The sequence below is a fragment of the Helianthus annuus genome, chromosome 9 (genome assembly GCF_002127325.2).
Source record: "Helianthus annuus cultivar XRQ/B chromosome 9, HanXRQr2.0-SUNRISE, whole genome shotgun sequence".
In the NCBI taxonomy this organism is placed as follows: Eukaryota; Viridiplantae; Streptophyta; class Magnoliopsida; order Asterales; family Asteraceae; genus Helianthus; species Helianthus annuus.
Window position 1 is genome coordinate 181,192,330 of NC_035441.2, and position 23,021 is coordinate 181,215,350.

The 23,021-nt window shown below is 36.8% G+C and overlaps 1 protein-coding gene and 1 non-coding gene across 2 annotated transcripts; one reads left to right on the top strand and one right to left on the bottom strand.

Moving 5' to 3' along the window:
- Positions 1 to 5,543: 5,543 nt before the first annotated feature.
- On the top strand, positions 5,544 to 5,696 carry LOC118482473. The gene has a single exon (XR_004868508.1). It is a non-coding gene; the product is annotated as a U4 spliceosomal RNA (small nuclear RNA).
- Positions 5,697 to 5,841: 145 nt separating this feature from the next.
- LOC110879947 (RRP12-like protein) lies at positions 5,842 to 14,371 on the bottom strand. The gene is made up of 18 exons (XM_022128497.2): positions 13,736 to 14,371; positions 11,948 to 12,470; positions 11,588 to 11,842; positions 11,413 to 11,504; positions 10,680 to 10,889; positions 10,199 to 10,600; positions 9,922 to 10,100; positions 9,739 to 9,832; positions 9,584 to 9,640; positions 8,706 to 8,840; positions 8,544 to 8,615; positions 8,004 to 8,117; positions 7,758 to 7,919; positions 7,566 to 7,694; positions 7,374 to 7,475; positions 6,827 to 6,906; positions 6,642 to 6,734; positions 5,842 to 6,539 (listed from the first exon to the last, which is right to left on the bottom strand). The coding sequence occupies exons 1-18, from the start codon at positions 14,210 to 14,212 to the stop codon at positions 5,996 to 5,998; spliced, it is 3,720 nt and encodes a 1,239-aa protein (XP_021984189.1). The 5' UTR covers positions 14,213 to 14,371; the 3' UTR covers positions 5,842 to 5,995.
- Between the last annotated feature and the right edge of the window lie 8,650 nt (positions 14,372 to 23,021).

Below are 23,021 nucleotides of genomic sequence, written 5' to 3' on the forward strand. Positions count from 1 at the left end.
GGGTCCAGGTTCAAAAAACCCGGATGTTCTTACCCGGTTCTATTTTTTCTCATAATAAACGGGTAGTACCCGGTTCCTAACCCGTACCCGGTTTCTCCCAGTAACCGGTAATATGTTACCGTTACAACCGGTTACTAGCCGTTAGGATCGATTTTGGGGGTTGCAAAACGCATTAAATGCCAAATATTACCGTTGGAACCGGATCCTTCACCCTTTTCGTTTTCGCCTTGGTCACGGGGCAATGACGTTCGGTGTGTTTCTTTAGAGTCGAGTTGGCGGCCGCTTTCATAAACTTTCCACAACCCTTGCCATCTCATGGCTGTCGGTATCAAACACAAGTCGAAGTGCTTCCAAATAGTCGGGTTTCATTTGGTTTCCAAAACCATCACAACTTCGTCATTGCATGCCATTCTCTCTTCGTTTGATGAATTTTTGGAGTAGTAATTGAAGGTAATGAAGAACTTGGGTAATAATGGGAGTAAAGGGTAAAAATTGGAAGTTTTATAGGAAAAAAAACCGATTTTTTTTAATATTAAATCGGTTTCCAACGGTCTTATAGCCGTTGGGACCGGTTCCAAACAGTGTTCTGCAGCTTTTTGATTTCAAATACACGACAGAACCGGTTCTTGACAGTACCCGACCTACCCGATTTCAACCAATACTCGAACCCGGTTTGACAATACCCGTAATCGGTTACATCGGTTACACTTTTTTTGACTTCTACCCGGGTTCAACCCGGACCCGGTTCTTCATTGTACCCGGTTCCACTCACTGTTATCAGTCCCCGGGTACGGGTAGTACCCGGTTCCGATGCCCCATCTCTAGCAAGAATACTTGAAGGTTCGATTCATTCAATTGGTTTATGCTGCTCCTTTCACAAAAGAGTAAAGACCTAGAAATTATTTTCTGGGGTGCAAACGAGGGCTTCAACAAACTTATCAAGGGGTGTGATCAGGATTTTTGCATATAAAACACACTATTTTTTTGTTCAAAGGACCAACCCCCCCCCCCCCCCCCCCCCCCCCCCCGTCCGCCCCTGCTTCCAAGTGATGACATTTTGGATTTTTAAAAAGAAAACAAAATATAAAAGGATAAAAGGAAAGGACACGTTATGGAGACCGAAAAGCTTGCCACTTTCATAAATTAGTTGTGTAACATCAAAAGCAATAAAGCCTCCTCAATCAGTGAAGAAGAAAAGATGCAATTTTGCCACGATACAGTTAATAGTACCAACTACCAGGTGAGTTTTATCATCATTGTCTTCACTTTCTCTAATATTAGATACGAAAGTTATGATCTGTATTTTACTTACGCCATGATATCTTGTGGTGTAGGGCAATCCGGATGTCGAGCCAGTAGACTTGTTACCTACCAACGATGTGATAATGAACACGACGTCCAAAAGGTTGCCGCGAATTGTTTGATTAGATATAAAAAGATAAACATGCACCATGTCGGATCGGATTGATTTAGTGATGTAAAGATTGTAGCTTTCATAAAGTGTACATACATTGTGGCCACTCTACAAGTCTCAACTTGCAACTATTTATTTAAGGATAGAAAGATGGAGATCACTAGATGAGCGCATTACACTTTTGGACTAGACAACAGGCATTAATTAATTAATTAATTATTAAAGTTCTTTACATCTCCTTAATTGGTTTAAAGATTTTGTTTTTTCTGAAGTAGGATTTGGATAAAATAAAAACAAAATTACAAAAAAACCTTTATATTATACCTACATTTCATACATTTCATTATGAAATCGGCCAAACTGAACCTTTATGTTCATGTTTTATTACATTCTATAACCTTTACAACTAATGTCGTCCAAAAACTCAGTTAAGTTACCTCACATGCTTGGTCTTTTATAACATAAAGGTTGATGTGTGTAAAAATATTATATATAACATAAAAGTTGATTTGTGCAAAAATATTGTTATATATATAGTAGATTTTTTTTTTTTTGCAAAAACATTATTATTTGTTAATAATTATATATTTATATATATAAAAAATAGTTTTAAATATATTTTATAAAAAATTCTGATTTTAATATTTTTATAAAGTAAATAATAATGACAAGATAAATTACTTTTTATATAAAGTATAAATAAAACACAAATTCTTTTAAAATAAATTTATTCTAATATCTGATATATTTTTATAATTTATATACTATTAATTTGCAACAACTTAGGGCATTAGTAAGTTGTTAGTTGTGCATTAAGGGTTTGTCTTGCAAGGTGTTATTGTATATTTATATTGTTTGGTTGTAAATTGTGCTTAAGTGCTTGTATCTTAATCAAATAGTGGTTTCATTACGTTACCAAATTCATTTTGTTTTGTATGCATGTATGGTTGTAAATTGTGCTTAAGTGGTTGTACCCTAATCAAATAATGGTTTCATTATCTTACCATATTCAATCGGTTTGATTCATTCAAAGTAGTATTGTTTTATTTGTAAATTATTATTATTTATAATAATCTAATTAATTTAGCCAAAATCTTGTATAAATATAATTTGCAACATATTGATGCAATGGTTGTTGTAATGTATGCATTATGGTTTGTATAGTAGTAATGATATATATTAAATATAGATGATGATGAACCTGTCAAACGGGAAAAAATAGACGCGAGTTCATCGTAACGTGCGAGTCCTAGATCAACTTAGTTATTTTATTCTATGTTTTACGTTTCAGTTTAAGTTCTTCGCATTAACACGCCGCAACTTCAGTGTCTGTGGTCACTGGCACTAGTGTGAAATTAGTGCTAGCCCCTGCCGCAACGCGGGAGGTGCTTAATACTAGTTATATATAATTATAACGGATTTTTTAAAACTACTCAAACTAAAAAGTATTTTTAGGTATATAAAAACAAAATATTAGACAAATTAATATCGATAAAAGAAACCAATAAATTAGTTTGATGTTTAAAAAAATCGTTAATAAACTTCAGTAAACAAATTATAAATATATAATATGTAAATAATATAAATGTAATAGAAAATAATAGAATGTCTTAACACCTAGAATTTTACATATTATTATTTTCAGGTTATAAATCGGTTTAGGAGGCAAAACGTTTGAACTGGTTCAAACTAGTTTGGGACCCAAAAAAAAAAACAGATTTTGACTTGTTTTCAAATCGGATCGGGGCCAAACCAGTTTCCGAGAACGAGACTTTGAACTGACGGATTGGATTGAGTCCAAACTGGTTCGGGTCAAACTGGTTTTTCTTTACACCTCTAATTTTATCTATGTGGTATACTTATGAGTTATAAATTTGCTCAAGGAAACTAAACATTTGAACCTTATTGTTTTTTATATCTTTGACACTAAATGCTAGTAGATTTATTTGTTATTTTGTAAAAAAAAAATATTTATGCCCCTGTATTAAACTAATTGCTAGTAGATTTATTTGTTATTTGGTAAAAAAAATATTTATGCCCCTTTATTAAAAAGTTGAATATATATATATATATATATATATATATATATATATATATATATATATATAGGGGAAGGTTTAAATGAGAACGCTAAATATTGTGAGAACCGTGAGAACAAATGAAAAAACCGCTAGAACTTGGTCAAAAACAATTCAAATTTAAAAAAAAAATTCTACACTTATCATTATTATTAGAATACAATGTTAAAAATTTAATTTACACGTTTAAATTTACGTGAATTCGTAAATAAAGAAAATTTACACATGTGTAAGTTTGCTATTTACACATGTGTAAATCTGTTATATTTACACATGTGTAAAAAATCTAAAAAGAGTGATTTTGAAAGGAGAAATGAATTATTTGATGTTGTAAATTCTTTTTTTGATGTTGTATCTTAATTACAATGAGGTTTGTATTAAAAAAAATTGGTTTTAATTGGTTTTTTCATTCGTTCTCACGGTTCTCGCAATATTTAGCGTTCTCAAGATAACCCTCCCCTATATATATATATATATATATATAGGGTAAGGTTCATGCGAGAACCACCTTTATTGCGATAACCAATGTGAACACAACCTAAAATAGCTAAAAAAACCTAACCCCCCCACCCACCAAGCTAAATGCTAAAAACTAAACCCCCCAAAAAAACCTAAAAAAAACCTAACCCCCCCCCCCCCACCCCACCCCCCAAAAACCTAATCCCCCCACCCCCCCCCCCCTCCAAGCTAAAATGCTAAAAACTAAACCCCCAAAAAACCTAAAAAATCTAAAAAATCAAAAAACACAAAAAAAATTAGTATTTTTACATTAAAATCGCTACTTTTAGTAGCAAAAAAAAATTAAATTTTTTTTTTTGGCTAGTAAAAGTAGCGATTTTTTTTTTAAAAATGTTTAAAAAAAATTTTTTGTGTGTTTTTTTAGCTATTTTTAGGTATTTTTGGTTGTGTTCACATTGGTTCTCGCGGTTCTCGCAATAAAGGGTGGTTCCTAAGGGATCCTTCTCCTATATATATATAGAAAGTGTACTGTACAAATGCCCTTATCGTACAATACGTACGCGTCAATCTCAGCCGTCAAATCTTTCATCCCGCATTGAAATCGCATGTTGGTTTTTTTGTAACAATTTCGCATGTGATAATTTTTGATGAAATCGCATGTTGGTTTTTTGTAGCATGTGATAATTTTGATGAAATAGCATGTTGTTTTTTTGTAAAAATTTCGCATGTGATAATTTTGATGAAATCGCATGTTAAAAAAAAACATGCGAAATTGTTACAAAAAACCAACATGCGATTTCATTGCGGGATGAAGATCTGACGGCTGAGATTGACGCGTACGTATTGTACGATAAGGGCATTTGTACGTTAACCTAATCCTATATATATAAATAATCCTTTAGACCCCATTCTTTAATCTGTTTATTGAGATTTTGAGGGTGACTAGCATCCTATCCTACGAGTGAAAATTTTGAAAAGGTGATTATTACCTTCTTAATAAGATTTTGTATTGATGATATCTTTCGACGTATTATAAAAGATAAGCATAGGTGATCTTTACCTTATTCAACAATTGCTATAGCGATCATAACCAAGACTGGTAGTGAGAAGTTAAGAGGTGATAAATACGTTTTTAGTAAGACGTAACGTTAATCTCTATTAGCTTAAAAAGAAGATTTAAACAAAAAAAAGGTATTACAACACAAATTGGGTGTTAAAACAATCCCTAAAGAAACAACCAATAAACACCACTACTATCTTCTATATCACTTTCCATTCTAGATAGGCTTAGAATTAGCCCAGTAAAATTGACACATAACAAACATATGAAATAAGCCATCCTCAAATGCTTAACTTCCTTAGATTTCAGTTTCAAAAAAATCATCCTCGAGTTATTGGTTTTTAAACCACAACTAACAGTAGGTATGAGCATGGTACCAGACTGGTATCAATATCAAAAAATGGAAAAAGTGGGTACCGGTGGTAGTCTTGTATAGGAATTTAATCCTGAGAAGATCCCACATCAGAGGTAGAATATGTGAGGATGTAGAGACGGGGGTGTATAAAAAAAGGATTGGGGGGCTACAAAAAGTATCTTTGCGCTTGGGGCAATGACCCAGCTAATGAGGTAATAACTGAGACGCGTCAATTGCTGATTGAAAACTATTTCCAAACCCCCTCCTTGAACTTGGGTCTCCCTTGACCGTCGAGAATTTCTAGAAGGGCTCCCTTTCGAGGGTAAATCCATACAATTTCAAAGTTTTAATTTTTATCTTCTTTTTATTATAAATAACAATAAAAAAGATGAGTAGTAATATCATATGTTAATTCAAATGTTTATAAACACAAGATGAGTAATAATATAATATAATAGATAAAGAGCATAAAGTATGCATGTATAAAAATAAATGTTTCATAAATACTTGTAGATTTATCGCCAATCTCACAACACCAAAAAAAAGGCTGCACTCTCAATTTTCAGTATACATCCAGAAGTAATATGATATACAAAATTTAAATAGAAAATGTGATGATGATGATCCTCTTAACCATGTTTCTTGTGGCTTTTCTTTTTTATTTTTTTCGTTGTTTTCATGGCTAAAGCATTTGAGACAGTCTGCCCCTCCATCCTCTTAACCACACTAGACATGCCCTTCCTAGCAGCCGCCCGATGCTCCGGCCTTCGGCTAACCATCTTGCGGTCCAGTGGCCAATACGCATACGGCTCAAACTTCCCCTTCCTCTTCAAATCTCCACCTGCCTTCTTGCTAGAGTACTCTGAACCCGTATACGCCCAGCCAGACTGACCCATTGTTTTCCTCCGTTTTTCTGTTTTTCTAGATGCTGCTACACTCCTCACGTCAGTGTCTGACCCGTTTTCCGTCCTAACCTCTCGTTTGTCCTCCTCCGAAATGATCAGTCTTCCATCAGCATCTATCTCTGGCTCGTCGTCAGCCTGTAGCTTCCTTTTCAGACTGTCGGAAGATCTAAGGGACGATCTTGTCTTTTCACGGTCAAGCAGGTCAAGTGGTTCGTCATCTAGCTGTTCATAACTGTCTTCTGCCAACCTCTTCCTTGCTCTCTTCGACCTGCACATTATACATATACATTTAAATTTAATATGTGTATCTCTCTCTACTGTAAAATAAATAAATAAATAAATACTTGTATAGTTGTATCAAAGAACTTACTTGATCGAAGACTTTTTGGAGTTGAGCATATCTTCAGTTTCGTCATCATCACCGAAATCAGAGAATATTTTCGTATGATTCCATCTGCTCAACCTGATCAAGAGCCAAAAGTATAATTTAATTAATTAACGATAATAATGTAGTCGAGTATTTGTAAGATGCGTTAAAGCGAAAGCGAACAGAACCTTGAGGTAGTTGCTTTCGTTAGACGAGATTTGGTTTCCTCAGTGTTAGCGGAATGTTTTCGCTCTTTTCGTTCATTTATCTGCACTCCAACAGTAACTCGTTACTTGTATTATTCAGTTTAAACTAACAAAATATATATATATATATATAGGACAAAGATCCATTAGGAACCACCCTTTATTGCAAGAATCGCGAGAACCAATGTGAACACAGCCAAAAATGCCTAAAAATAGCTAAAAAACACACAAATTTTTTTTTTTAATATTTTTTATATAATAAATCGCTACTTTTAGTAGCCAAAAAAAAATTTTAATTTAAAAAAAAATAATATTTGGCTACTAAAAGTAGCGATTTTAACATAAAAAATATTAAAAAAAAAAAATTAGATTTTTTTAGATTTTTTGGGGGTTTAGTTTTTAGCATTTTAGCTTTGGGGGGGGGGGGGGTAGGTTTTTTTAGCTATTTTAGGTTGTGTTCACATTGGTTCTCGCATGAACCTTACCCTATATATATATATATATATATATTGAACCGTAAACAACAAACCTTTCGTATATTTGTGAGCAGCTTCATATGTTCTTCAGGCATTGCTTCCTTAACAGCATCAAGCCCGCATTTTTTTACAAGCATTTCTAGGAGCTGCTTCACCTGTAGGTGGTTATTCCGATAACAATTAGCTTTCACTTGACGAAAACAAAATACTTGTAATGTAATACACGGTAAATGAGTCGAACAAACCTTCGCTTTGAAATGATTCTTGTTGCTGCTTTGCCAGCTCAGCAACACCTCCACCATGTCCCGCATATGCGTTTGCAACCCTTCGGCTTGTGACTTGGCAACCAACACCTTTAGAAAACCTAAACTTGCCTGCAGCAATAAGAAATTAGACTCTTGAAGAGAAAATAAAATTTATTTTTAAAAAAAACTTACTTTATTTATTTCTCTGCTCTTTCTCTGAAGAAGGAGAAACGTAGATGGAAGAACATTAAACGCATTCGATAGAAGATCGTTGAACTCGTATGTCAGACGAGCCATGCCCTTCACTGCTGCACTGATCATGTGCGGTGTCTCGCCCGCAAGACCACCAGCCACCTATACAAAATATAGCAAGCAAACTGAATGTTACTTCTCGATAATTAACGCAACCAAAATGTCTTTTTCAGGACGCTTCCGTACCATGTTGAAAAAGTTATACAAGTTCTCCTTGTTTCCACCCTTGTCTTCATCCACGCAGGCATGGCCTATTTGGACGATAATCTCATACGCTCTATTTCTCGTTTTCTTGTTAGACTGCAAACCATAGATTCAGATTTAATGAAAAGAGTAAACTTCCGTTTTGCTCCCTGTGGTTTGGTCACTTTAACGGTTTTGCTCCAAACCTTTCAAAATAGACATTTTACTCCCTGATCTATGAAGCTTATCTCTATTTTACTCCCCGCCCCTAACGCCATCCAATTCAACTGTTAAATACATGGGATGGGAAAACACTAAAATGCCCCTCATGTGAAGGGCAACCAGGATTTAACAGTTGAATTGGATGGCGTTAGGGGCAGGGAGTGAAATAGAGATAAGCTTCATAGATCAGGGAGTAAAATGGCTATTTTGAAAGGTTTGGGGCAAAACCGATAAAGTGACCAAACCACAGGGAGCAAAACGAAAGTTTACTCTAATGAAAAAAATAATTCCCAAAAAAATCCAACATGACTTGTATAGTACCTCTTTAAGGCCGAGTATAATTTCGGTCAAGAAAGAAGCAACGATTTCACGTTTCATATGTTCTGATTCATCCTGCAAAACGAGGCTTTTATCGCATCTTGTCTCGAGTTTATGCATACAAGTGTGAACTCTTGACTAAATGAAGTTTATGTTGCTTGTTACCTTTGAGACATGCGCGATCAAATAATATAAACAGTCTAGTCTGTGCCGTTTGGCTGAAAAATGACACGAATGCATCACTTCAAACATCAGCTTGAGCAACTCTTCAAACTTTCTTGCTATGAAACTGTCATCGTGCTGTCCGAAAAAAAACTTAAGGTTTAAATAATAATGACAAGGCTATTCCAGTGGTTTGAGTAGTTTAGCTTCAATAAAAACGAAACTTGGTGCCTATTAGTAAATGTGAACAAAAAACCGAAAAATACCAATTTAACCGAACCGCACAGAAAACTGAACCAAAATTTACGGTTCAGTTACATTTTTGCATTTTATGAAAACCGGAAAAAAAAACGATCCGAACCGAATAACCTTAAAAATCATTTTCTTAAGATTTGTTATATATTGATTTAGGAATTATCAACTTTATTCTTGAATGTAAAGTATTTATAATAAATACATTAGCATGTTTATTTATCTTTGAAATGATTCATCCATTTCCTACAAAATTCAACATAAAAACTAAATGATTAGCAATTATAAAAGAAAATGTCTTTAATATAAACTTTGGATAATAATAAAAATAGATTAGAATGTTAGATTTATGTGAACAATATTAATTAAAAAGGTTAAATATAAAAACTTAAATGTAAACATCTAAGAAAAATTCTTAAACCTTGGATAATACTTTTTATTTTTGAATCTTACGTAAATTTGTTCCAAAAACCGAACCGAACCGTTGCTAAAACCAAACAAACTGAAGCCGAACGATTTTCAAAAACCGAACTATGCACACCCTTACCTATTAGAGTACAACGCCAATTTAAAAAAAAAATCGACAGAAAGAAAGACCATATAATGCAAAAAAAAAAAAAAAAAGATACCTCGAGGATTGTTGAGAGAACTTTGTAAGCCTTCTTTTGAATCAAACTTTCGGTATCCTTCAATCATATGTACATCACTTATGTTAACTTTACTCATCAAACTGAACGGAAAAAACGTTTAGCAACTAGACTCGTGAAATTAGTCAATTACTAACCTTCAATGCAGGTTGAACCGCAGCATATAAAAGATCAACCTCCTCTGTACCAAATCCCGGTAAAAGCGCAACTCCCAAGTCATATAGCTTTGCCCTGTAAATGAAAAACAAGCGTATGCTAAAAACATTCAAACCAAATTGATTATTAAAGGTTAAAATTTTAATTTATATAAAGAAGCTTACCGTGTTTGTGACAGTGAAGGTTCATTTGACGAGTTGTCGATTTCCATAGAACTAGAACCTTTGGTATTTTGTATTTTGCCAGCTTCCTGTGTCACCTTTAGTAATTTCGACATTGTGCTCTTAAATAACCTCGAGACGACACTTTTGTCAGCAATAGATGCAAACTCACCAATCGTTCTCTACAAAATGGAAATTTAACATTTTAACGAACTAATGAGACGGATTTTATAAATACAAGACATCAAAAAACCAAATATATGCAACTCAAATTTGCCACCTGCAAAGATCCACCGTCGTCTTTGGTAGATTTGACGAAAACTCCCGATAGTGTGGACAAAATCTCACGTGCGGAGGATCTTAACACATCCAGATTACACGTCGCAACTTCTGGAGTGTAGAGGGAAACTGCTCGCTGTTGACTAATGCTGACTTTACCAATAGGTTCATATTCGCCTTTCGTTATTTTTTTATTTTGTTGAACGAGAATCTGCAGACTGGAGCATATTACTCCACGGAAATCGGCTTCTTCGCGAAGAGTATGGCATAATACTTTTTCTAGATCCTTAAAACTCTCGGCAGTATCGACAGGATAGTTGCAAAATGACGGCAATAACGACCATAAAGAATATGCAAGTCCGTCAAGACTCCTGGCGGAATGAATACGACCTTCTTGCTCATGCTGTTACAAGTAAGCATGTAAATACACTGGATATAGTCATATAGAAGAAAAAGACCAAAAAGTATAAAAACACTTGTACCTTTGCGGATTTCAGCTTCAATACTTTAATATTGTCCAATAAAGACTCGTTAAAAAAGCTTAAACGAGCACCGACTATATTCTGCTTCAAGATAGGGAAGAGCCATACGTTGACGTCAGAGAGATCTTGAGCTTCTACGTTTAAAGGTAGAAACTTTAAGAATGTTTCGGGCCCTAATGCAACTACAGCTACACCCACGCAATCATGCAACTGCAAAGAAACAGGTAGTACCTTAACGCGCTGATAATAACAAAAAAAAGAAACAGTGGAATGCCTATTTCGTCCCTGAGGTTTGGTCAGTTTTGCGACTTTCGTCTAAAAGTTTGTTTTTCTGCATCTGGACCAAAAAGGTTTGAAATCTTGACATTTTCATCCGGCTCGTTAACTCCGTCCATTTTTTCTGTGTTAAGTCAGGGGTATTTCTGTCTTTTTTGTTAACTTAAAGGGCAATTCGGTCTAACGGATTCGGTCAGGGGTACTTTAAATGCTTGTACATAAAGTGAAAAGGACCGAATTTCCCTTTAAGTTAACCAAAAAGACGATAATACCCCTGACTTAACAGGGGAAAATAAATGGAGTTAACGAGCCGGATAAAAATGACAAGATTTCAAACCTTTTGGAACCAGATACGGAAAAATAAACCATTGGACGAAAATCGCAAAACTGGCGAAACCTCAGGGACGAAAAAGGCAATTTACTCTAAACGAAAACATTATTCACATACAGAACTCACCTGTTTCCTGTAAAGGAAATCTTCATCTGGGAGCTTTTGTATACCGTCCAAGCTCTTAAGGGTACCTTTTAGGAAACATGAACTGAACTCACCTGAAAACGTAAGGTCAACGCTTTAGTTGACTCGCATCCATCTTTTTTACATAAAAATCGAGAACAAAGCTGGGATTAGTTACCGAGTTTATCAAACATTGCGGCCACAACTTGAAATGACATGTCCCAAACGGCAGCAAAGCTATAATCAAGTAAACTTTCAACAGTTGCACAAAGTTTCTCGATAATTGTTGGTGCGGATTTTCTCACACTCCCACTTGCCGTAATCTGATCCACACCCTGTTTGATCAAGCTCTCGTCAATGCATGTATGTATTAAGCTCTTTAATGCCTCCATTGCAACCGATAAAGGCTCCTCGTGTTCAGAAGCTAAGATATCTGTCACCCCAAAGTCAGAAACACAGTTACGTAAATGTTAAATCCAAGATAAAAGGGTTCTAATGTTCTAACGTTCTAATGTTCTATGACTCGAATTTAACAAACCTTTGAATGCACTGAAAACAACTGGAAGCTTGACCACACATGCTTGACGGTTAAGAGAAAAAACTTTCTTCATCCCGGAATCTAAGAGTCTAGCGGTGAAAGTCAAGTTGTCACCGGTCATCTCATTTGAAGAGACCGAGGTAGCTAACGAGCATAACAAATCAACCAATGCTTCAGGAGATACATCGACGGTTGGTTGAAGACAAAGTAGATACAAAGCGTCGGTAATCCGTCGGGTGGCTGCAGATTGGTGCAGTGCTAAAAGGGATTTGAAGTAATTAAGAATCTTTGTTGAGAACTTGATGGACATAAGCGGGAGAGTATCTTTCAGTGAATCCAACACGTATAAGACCTCCTGAGCTCTAGAACCTTCTTTAGGGTTTGGGTTTGGGTTTGACCCACCGGCAAGCAGAAGAAACCGCTCGAAGGTGCTTGCAATGGCTTCACTAGCAGGTGACAGCACTGGCGTATCTTGGAAGCCTTGCATGACATCGCGGAGACAAACATGTGCATGTCTTCTTACCTATATCACATTATCGAATACAAAATAAAAGGTCATAAACGTGAAAGTCAAAAACAAAAAATAATATTGAACAAACGCAATTTCAGGCGATCAGGCGTATTTCTAGCCAAAAATCATCTGGACCAGGTTGAACATGACAACATGTCTAATACCTCTAAACAAGCCTGGAATCAACCAAAAACAACCTAAACAAGCCCTAATAAAAGTCTAGAAACCCTAAAAATGATATTTTTATTCTATGTGTCTCACTTAGAAAAGCCCCTGCTTTTTTTGCCCCTTGTGCCTATGGCAACATATCTACAGCACATGAATGATGAGGTTACTTGAAAATCTTCAAAGTTCACAAGACTTAGTCCTAGTGTCGGTCTTCGACCGTCATCAACGTAAGCAATCAAGGCATAGTTGTCAATAGCGGTTATAGCGACCGCTATAGCGCGCTATGTAGCGAAGCAACCAAGTGTCGCTATTTGGGTCATAGCGACCAGCCGACCAATAGCGTGAATAGCGACAGTTAGTTTTTTTTTTTTTTTTTGATGTAAATAGCAATTAGATATAGCTATAAAATAGCTGGATTTATAGGTTTTTGTTAAATATACATGTAAAATAGCATATATACAAGGGTATTTTGATGTAATATACATATAAAAATTTTCAATTTTTTTTTCTAGTGTATCGCTATTTATAAAATAGCGGTCGCTATTCGCTACGTAGCATATAGGTCCCTTGTCGCTATCTGTGGCTATTCGCTATTAACAACTATGAATCAAGGTTTAAAAAAACGGAAACGAGTTTCGAGGAGTTTCTCTTCGCCTCACGAGGCGTAAGCCCGAGATATAAAAATTATATATCTTGTAAAAATAATAATACTAACTAAATTCATCATCAAATTCATCAAAAACACACATGAAAAAACATAAATTGCTTGAAATTAACACAAAAAAGTCAAAAACATCAAAAACAAATATTAGAAACCCCTGAGGCGCAGCCTTTTTAGCGCCTCAGCCCCTCTAAGGCGCACGTACAATAGAAACCCCCTGAGGCGTGCCTCGGAATCGTTTTTTGGGCATTTCGCCTTGAGGTGCGGCTCGAGGCGCATGCCTCAACCGTTTTTTAAAACCATGTAATCAATAACACTCATGAGCAGGGCCAGTAAATAAAGCATTAGAGGTTAATATACTAATCTTTCTAAACAAACACTAATTAATCTTGCAACAATAAACAGCAATAACACTCCCTAATTCAGCTAAAAAGATAATCAAAACTACCTTAAGACGCGAATCGGCAACGAACCCGAGAACAACACCAAACAAATGAGAAACATCTGACCAGGTAGTCCGGTTACCAACAACCAACAAATGCGAAACACACTTCAACCCAGAAACCACAACACCATCACCCACATCATGTAACCCAATAACCCGAATAACCAAACCCGAAACATAATCTGACTGCTTCCTAATAACAGCAGGAGATATGATCGGAACAACCATGGAGAGGATAGTAATAAGAGCATCCACATGGTGGGAAGGTGGGTTAGGGTCAGAAGACAAAAGTTTGTCAAGTGAAGTGCACGTTGCCCCAAAGTATGCGAGCGGTGTAAGAGGGTGGTTGAGGTCTTTGAGGCTTTGAGATATGTCGCCGATGATGGAACAGAGGTGGTGGTGTTGTGGGTCTGTGGAGGTGCTGAATTTGGTGAGGATTGAGGTGCATAAGTCTGAGTCTGAATGGTTGTCGGGTTCCATGGCGGCGGCGGCGGTGGTGGTGGTGAACACAGCAAAATCGGCGGCCTACTAAACCCTTCTTGTTGTTGTTCTACAACTGTAAACCCTTTCTTTTGTATTTGGGTTTGTTTCTCTTCTGTTTGATATTGTTTTTCTACAACTTTAGCCCTCTCGTTATATAAAATAAAATTGTTGCGTTACTTCTCTAATACAACCCAAAAAAATAAAGGGTAAATTACATTTTTCGTCATTTATGTTTGTAGCAGGTTACAATAGATAGTATTTAATTTCGATAAGTGCAGTCATAACCTTTATTTGAAAAACGCATTATGCCTTCGTCCTTTAGCACTAACCAAGTTAAAGTTTTCAGTTATGTCTATCCACTTAAGGGTATTCTGCTCATTTCATGTTTAAATTTAAAATGTTCATTAATAAATAAAACCAAAAAATTGACATATATGTAACATCATCTTCCCCAATTCCCAAACCCTAAAACACCATAAACATCTTCTCTCAGCCATCTCTCTCCCTCTTTCTCTCTATCTCTCTTCAACCAACATCATAATTCTTGAAACCTTAACAAATGACCAGAAAACCCTGGATGTGTTTGAATGTCAGCAATGGCATCCATGAAAGTGCTAAAAAGATTCTTGTGCACTCCATATTTACGAATATAGGTGGCGAGGTTGTGGTTAATAAAGAAGGAAAGAATGAGATACTCGGGTCACCAACCGACACAGCGATATTGGAATTCGGGTTGTCACTTGGTGGAGACTTTCAAGCCGAACGTGAGTCAACAAAAGTCATCAGAGTCGAACTATTTAATTCTACGAAGAAGCAAATGGGGGTGGTGTTGGAGCTTCCAGAAGGTGGTGTACGAGCTCACTGTAAAGGTACTTCGGAAATAGTCTTGGCTGCTTGCGACAAAGTAATCAATCAAAACTGTGAAGTTACTCTTGATGATGAACTGCTTAGTTATTTAAAGAGTATAATTGATACATTTGCTGGTGAAGCTCTTAGAATATATATGGATTTGGAAGATGGTGTATTCGCGGATACTCCAATTCCGTCTTTGGGTTATACTTGTAATGGGATTGTGGGAATTAAGATCTCGTCCGTCCAGGTGTCAAGGAATCAGTGGCTCTTTGTAAATCAATTGGTATGACGGTTCGTATGGTAGTGGTGGAGGTTGGTTGAAGAGAGATAGAGAGAAAGAGGGAGAGAGATGGCTGAGAGAAGAGACAAGTTTATGGTGTTTTAGGGTTTGGGAATTGAGGAAAATGATGTTACATATATGTCAATTTTTTGGTTTTATTTATTAATGAACATTTTAAATAAAAACATGAAATGACCAGAATACCCTTAAGTGGATAGACATAACTGAAAATTTTAACTTGGTTAGTGCTAAAGGACGAAAAGTGTAATGTGTTTTCCGAATAAAGGATTGTAACTGTAATTATTGAAGTTAAAGGTTATTCATTGCAACCCGCTAAAAACATAAAGGACGAAAAGTGTAATTTACCCAAAAATAAAATCGTGTTTTGAAAACCATGAAAAGGAAAACCAATAACAGTACTGATGTTGTTCGGGTGATACTGATTTCGTTTGTCACGATGTCGGCACTCGATATAGCTTGTGATACCAAAAAATATATCATATTTCGAATACAACTTCGTTTTCGACATAATTTATAAGAAAAAATTGACAAAAGATAAAACACAACCGCATATTAAGTTTTATTTTAAGTTAACGAACGAAAGTTATCACATAAAAATCAAACTAGTAATAAATTAAATAGGTTAAGCTATTATAAATGGTAAGAGGTGAATTGAGATATGTGTTTTGGATGGAATACATGTGGGTATTTAGTTGATGAAATGATTTTGGTAAAAGTATGTTTTAGGAGTTTGTATTCCACACTTGAATAGTGTGGTGCATACCATGTGTCGGACTAGTTACTTAATGGTAATTTAGAAATGGATGTGCACTAAATGTATAGCTTGTGGACTTACTAATAGAGAATGATGTTGAGATTATGTTAAATTGCTAACTTTGAATGTGGTTGACAATTATAGGATCATGAGAGCATTAGTTTGTATTGAATTGGTTATATATGTGCTTGATGTAGTTAATTGATCATGTGGTTGTATGTGTCCTAAAACATGAGTATGAAATGTATATGGTGTCGCTAGTATGGTCTACTATATCAATATGGATATAAGTTCCAAAGTTGGAAATTTGTATTCTTGATCGTTGGCTTTCTGAAAAGTCAACGAATATATTAGTAGCATGGTTAGCCTTATGAATATGAATGTAAGATTACGAGGAATCATGTGATTATGCATATAAGATTATGCATGTTAATGAATGATTTACTAACGAAACCGAAATAACTACGAATTAAAAATGAAATTTGATATGGATGAACATGCATACTAACAATGTTGTGGACATGATGGCATGAAAGGATAGGAATCATCTTAGCATGGACTTAAACGTGGAAGGCTAACGGGTCAAGAGAAGGCAAGGAAGCAAACACGAATACAGATGCTTAAGGTAAGTGATTCTTGAACTCAATTTCTTATTATGCAATGAAGTTTTGTAAATAAGTGGAAAGGGAATCATGAAAGGATGGATATATAGTGGTAAATACCAAGGTAAATAATGTCGTAACGGGTTATTTATGGTTTAAATATGAATGGTCTCATTTATTAGGACTAAACGGGTCAAACTTGGAATATGTTATTTACAAGGATTGAGTTGTGAAATACTCATTAGAAGGGATTAGAAATGATATAATAATGGTTTTTATGTATTGATTAACTTATTAAGGATAAAGTTTTAGTTGTGGGAAAAAGGATGCCTAAGTATACAAAATGTGTAAAGTAATAAAGATGCCCAGATGCTACGCGACCGTGTTGAAAACTGTGCTGAATTCTGACCCGGCTGTTTCACTGTTCTGTCTTAATATACATATGTATAAGCAAGGTTGAGAATTTAAGCACTTGTAAGGGTTATTACTCACTTGTATCGATTATACAAAACCCATTGAGGGTATATGACTAGCATGATAACTTGGATTACACCTGAAAAAGGTAAATGGGTCTTGAACCAAGCGGCTCAAACTGAACAAACATGATATGCTTGTAGTACGTGCAAATAGTCGTGTAAGGTACGAGTGGGTATGGGATTCATATTTAAGTATGGAAAAGGATACAATAGGTTTGTTCGTGCGCAAGTAGATATATACAAGAAATATTAAATTGTATGTAGTAAACGGACTATTACACGTGCGCTTTTGTATGTGTTTTGTATGTTTGGATGTAGGGACTAGGATTTGTACGTATGAATGTGTTAGTATGTAAGTTGTATGTATGTGTATGCATAGGAAGGGGTAGATGCATGAATTGGAATTTTGTATAAACGAAAGAATGAGAATTGTATATATGGTTTTAATATGTATGAGTATTAGTGATTCTAACCATATTTATTTTGAGAATAGAATGAAAGTGCATGTATGCTATTGTTAGCCTTATGAAGTTTTGATACTGGGATGCAAGGATTGAATTTGGAGAGATATCCGAATGGATTAATAAACATAGAAAGAATGCGACGTGGTCGTTTAATTATGTAAGTTTAGATTATGTATAATGTCATCAAGTACTAATGATATGAATGTATGTATTGACTGTAGGTTACACAGAATCACAGATCATCATCATGAAATGTAAACGGTTGAAGATCGAGTCATAACCCAGATTGTGCGGGAACGTGTGGTCTTGTAGTTAGTAATGTATGTCATGTTTTATTTCTTAAATGAGAATGCAAGAATGTAAATGTTGTTAAAGAGTCATTTAAAAGGGATTTTCAAGTATGTCATAATGTTTATAACGTAATAAATTTTAAGGTTCGTATTTTCCGCTGCGTCTTTTTGGTTAAGACGTGCCAGGGTCTTACATATTGGTCCAACTCCAAGTCCAAATATTGCTAACAATGATATGAAAGTGAAGAAACACCAAGTCTAAACCGGGGGTTTACCCTTGTGGGAATGGGCTCGTCAAGAAGGTTAATCCTTATCTTTACTCAATCAATGGCTTGAAGTATAATCCGCAAAACAATACACCGTGAGACTCGTTACAAGGAGAAGATGTAGGGGGTTCTCTTTCTAACCACCATCCAACGTGAGAATAAGTATTGTTTAAGAACAATAAACAAATGTGTGTTAAGAGTGAGAGAGACGATCCTCAAACCTATGGTTTTTTTTAACGGCAAATTTGGATCACTGACAGACCACTAGAGTATCACCATGCCATCAACAGAACCACCCGATCATATCCATCTCCACTAGGCATTAGGCCTATACACCAATTCAGGAGGAAACCCCAATAAATATTGGAAACCCCCCCTTGTGGGAATCGAACCTAGGACCCACTGGTCCCAAAGCCTTATCTCACCCTCAAGATGTCACTAGGCTATAAAGTCGTGGGCCCTTAAACCTATGGTTGAAGGTTGGTATTTATAGCCGAAGAGTATGAAGAAGGAGATGGGCTGGCCATCATGGAATATCCGATTTATCTCATCTAACACGAACGTTAGTGTTTGCAAAGAATTAATATGTTGGCGCACAGTGGTTCGAGCCATGTGGCCTGAAGGTTGTCCTTGTTGTCGAGTATCTCACCAGCTGTGAGTGGAGATCATGGAGCAGTGAACAACGCAACCTGATTGGTTACACGTCATTGTCCTTTTGTACTTCTTGTCTCCTGCACGACTGATCATCGTGGGAGTTGTCTGGGCAGAGCCTGATGCACGCTGATTGGCTGCAGCACCTACCATTTGTACTATCGTACTTGTATTAGTTGTTACTGCGTTGCGTGCGCCGATGAGAGCTTGCGCGCATGCTCTGGTGATGACCGATTGTTGTTTTATTAACTTTGGGTATAACCCTCCGCGTGCATATCTTGTAACGACTTGTGCGGGATTTAGGACCATAACCCTTCAGAAAGATAAAAGAAACTTGTTTACATCGGATGAAAGTACGGTAATTTTTTTTGTACATTGTATGAAAGTACAGTAAAAAAAATTTGAACGTTTTTCCTGAAATTTTGGTCTAGATCCACTACTGGAAATTCACATTGGGATACACTTGCCTCCAAACTGGGGAAAACCCTCACCTAGGGCCAAAGGCATGACAGTGCGGTGAGATAAAAACCCACCCAGTTAAAGATTTTAAAAGTAAAAAAAAAGTTTTAATCTACACACTTATATTGTATATGAACTCTAGTGTGGGTGTTTAAGCATTTTATATTATTTCCACCCTTCCTTGTGGAGTTTTCAGTACACTTGCAATCTTACAATATTTTTTTACGGAAAAATGATATAACGAGATTTACAAGGAGTCTTGTCGACCATAATGTTGATTGATAATCCAATCTAGCTAACTTTAGTTTTCATGTCTTGTGCAAATCCAAAGATAAGATAGTATTTGAACTTAGTCGGTATAACACTCGGTCTTTGTTAAATTGAAAGCTGTTTCATTTCTATGCCTCAGTATAACAAATGGTAAAAGAGTAGAAATATTAACTTTCAACGCTACTAAATCAAAAAGCACTGCCCTTTGTAATGATGTAAAACTCCTGTCATTCATCATTTGAGATCTCAAATAAGGATAAGGATAGGAAATCTACACTTAATCTTTCAGTGATGACATCTCCAGGCTCGGTTGAAAACTAGGTTCAGTTGCTTTTGTTGCCGTGTTGTACACTGAGGGTTGTCAGGCCTTCTTCCAGGCAAGAGCGGAGATCAGGTAATAGAAAATCCCTGCAGTGCAGCAGCATCTTGCAGGCGCTTGCATTGTGGAAAGATGGGTCTGGTTTCACAGATCTGGTCTCTTCTCTCTTGAATAGTGGGGGGGATGTTGGGGTTCCTAGGAGGGATTCCGGAAGGGGCGAAGACAATAAAAAGGATCCCAATATCAAGCAATGCCTGCGGAAGGTCAGGGATGGGCATTTTACGGCGGCGGTCAAAGTTTTATGTTCCAGTGGAGTTGCCCCCTTTGGAGAATCGACCATGAAAGCTCTTATTGATAAACACCCTGTGGTGCCACCCCCATTATTGCCTTCCAACCCCATTGTCCAGCCCACTGTTATTGCAGCAGAGGATTGTGTACTTAAATGTATCCAATCCTTCCCTAGAGGGACATCTTGTGGCAGAGATGGGATGCGGGCCCAACACTTGTTGGACGCTATTGGTTGTGAGGGTTCGGTAAGTTCCTCGGGCCTGCTCACAGCCATTACTGGAGTTGTCAACCTATGGCTTGAGGGGCTTTCCCTAAGGTGTTGGGCGAGTTTGTGGCCTCAGCCCCCCTCACCCCCTTATTGAAACCTGATAATGGTATTAGGCCTATCGCCGTGGGGGGCATCTGGCGTAGGTTGGTATCTAAGGTGGCTATGAAGAAGGTTGGGAAGGACATGGCCCAGTATTTGGGGGATTTTCAATTCGGGGTTGGTACACCAAAATGGGGCGGAGGCGGTGCTTCATAGTGCGAACAGGTTCCTGAACTCTTTTCATGAAGATGGGTCCATGGCCTTGCTCACGGTAGACTTCACCAATGCTTTCAACATGGTTAACCGCTCAGCGTTCCTCCAACAGGTCCACCAACGTTGTCCATCTATCTATCGGTGGGTCCAGTTCCTGTACGCCCAACCTGCTAGGTTGTATGTTGGCAGCGATTGTATTAGGGCCACCACTGGAGTGCAACAAGGAGATCCCTTGGGGCCCCTTCTCTTTGCCCTAGCCTTACACCCACTTATTCTTCGTGTCCAGGAGCACTGTAACCTCCCCTTTCATGCTTGGTATTTGGATGATGGCACGATTATAGGTAATGCAATGGAAGTTGCTAAAGCATTGGACATCATCAACACAGAGGGACCATCCCTAGGGCTCCATCTCAATATTAAGAAAACGGAAGTGTACTGGCCATCGTGTGACGGTCTCAAGGTTTAGGACGGCATTTTCCCGAGAGGGATAGGTAGACCTGAGAGGGGGGTTAAGCTCCTGGTGTCACACCCCGATTTCCACGTGTCTCACCAGTGGGCCCGGTGGGGGATTACCGTGACGATGTTGGCAACAATATAGTCAAACCACACAATTATATAAATGCACAGCGGAAGCTTAAGATAAATATATACTTCAACCTCTGGTTGTAATATCAAATGTATTACAGAAGTCGAATATATCCACAACGGATCAAAATAATAATAAATTATTGTTCATTCAGATGCAGCATCGAGTTTGCGAGACTATGTACGATGCTTAGGACGCCTATACCAGCCCATTTCGTATAGTACCTGCACTTAATCTTTTTGGGGAAAATACGTCAGTTTACACTGGTAAATACATTCAACTGACACATTTGAAAATGTTTATTAAAATTGATTTGAATGCACAAGGCACAAACTCTTTTATAACTTGGGAAAATTATTAAAATCTTGTGAACGTTTTACATGTTCTTTTATGCGTTCAGTAGCCCGGGTCGTGCCGGGTTAAAGATTTATAGACACACCACATTGCGTAAAACCGTAGTATAAAAACCAACGGCTATGTCTTTTAATTTAATGTCGACAATATATACCGGGTGTACGCCTACACCGGGATGTCGATGGTCGTGGCCATTTCGTAAAATGATGCCAAGGATATCCGGGACAACGGTCATTAAACCCCCCAAAGGCTTTTAAGAAACAAAACTGTTTAAATGAGCCGATCATATTATTTAATTAACCACCTAAGCGATGGAAGAATATAATGCTCAATCAAGCGGTATTAACATACCGTAACCCAAGCCCATATAGGGGAAATAAGTTAAAGTATTTACCTTTGCAAGTATATTTCCTTAATTTGGATTAAATCACCGATAGCTTTTACTGGGGCTCCTAATCTGGAACGAAGGTTTTAATTAACCTCTTAGAATCCTAACGAGTCGTTATAATGGCCGTAGCCTAGACCGGTTGGTTCCGATATGTGAATATGGTTTAATCGCGTAAAAAGGCGAAAACCGAGAATGGAGTGCGATTCTGACCCAACAAGTTCAGAGACTTTTTTTATATGGGTTTATGGTTCACACTCTGGATTTTGGGGTCCAAATAATATAATTTGACCCGTATCGGCTAATTTATGAAAACTAGTTTCATAAGCCGAACCGTGCGCGCAATAGGCGAAACGGTTAACCATGAGAGTCGTACGCTTATTTCCTAAGTCAATATGCCTTAAAGAGGTTGTGGTATCAGTAGGATACTTTCCGTGATGCCCGTAACGAGTTTTAGTTAATATTACGCCCCGTAGGGGCTTTTTGGTCATTTTAAAGACTTTTAAAGAGCTTTTCGAGTTCTACAGGAAATCTGAGTTTCCCGTACAGCTTATAAAGCTTAAAATACTTTATTTATTATTTGGAACCAGTAGCAACTGGAATCGGGTCAAAAGACCTTGTAGAACTCATGTTTTGGCCGAAAAGGGCATATTCGGTATTTACCGAACCGTGGCCATAACCGCAGGTTATGAGCGAGGTAAAAATTATTAAAAATCTTTAAAACTTCCAAAATATTATTTTAATATAGTGGGTAAAAGTTTTGGTGTCGAAATCTTGGTTTAGATAGGCGTTATGCTAATTGCGCCGTTTATTACCAAAGTTTACTTTAATTGCGCTATTTAGCATAACTCTCATTCTAGACCTCGGTTTGACGTGAAACTTTAAGGACATGCTTATAATTTAATAAGCAAGGTTCTGGTCCGTTCACGTGTCCGAAATACTCGTTTTATTTTCAAAATGGCGTTACGG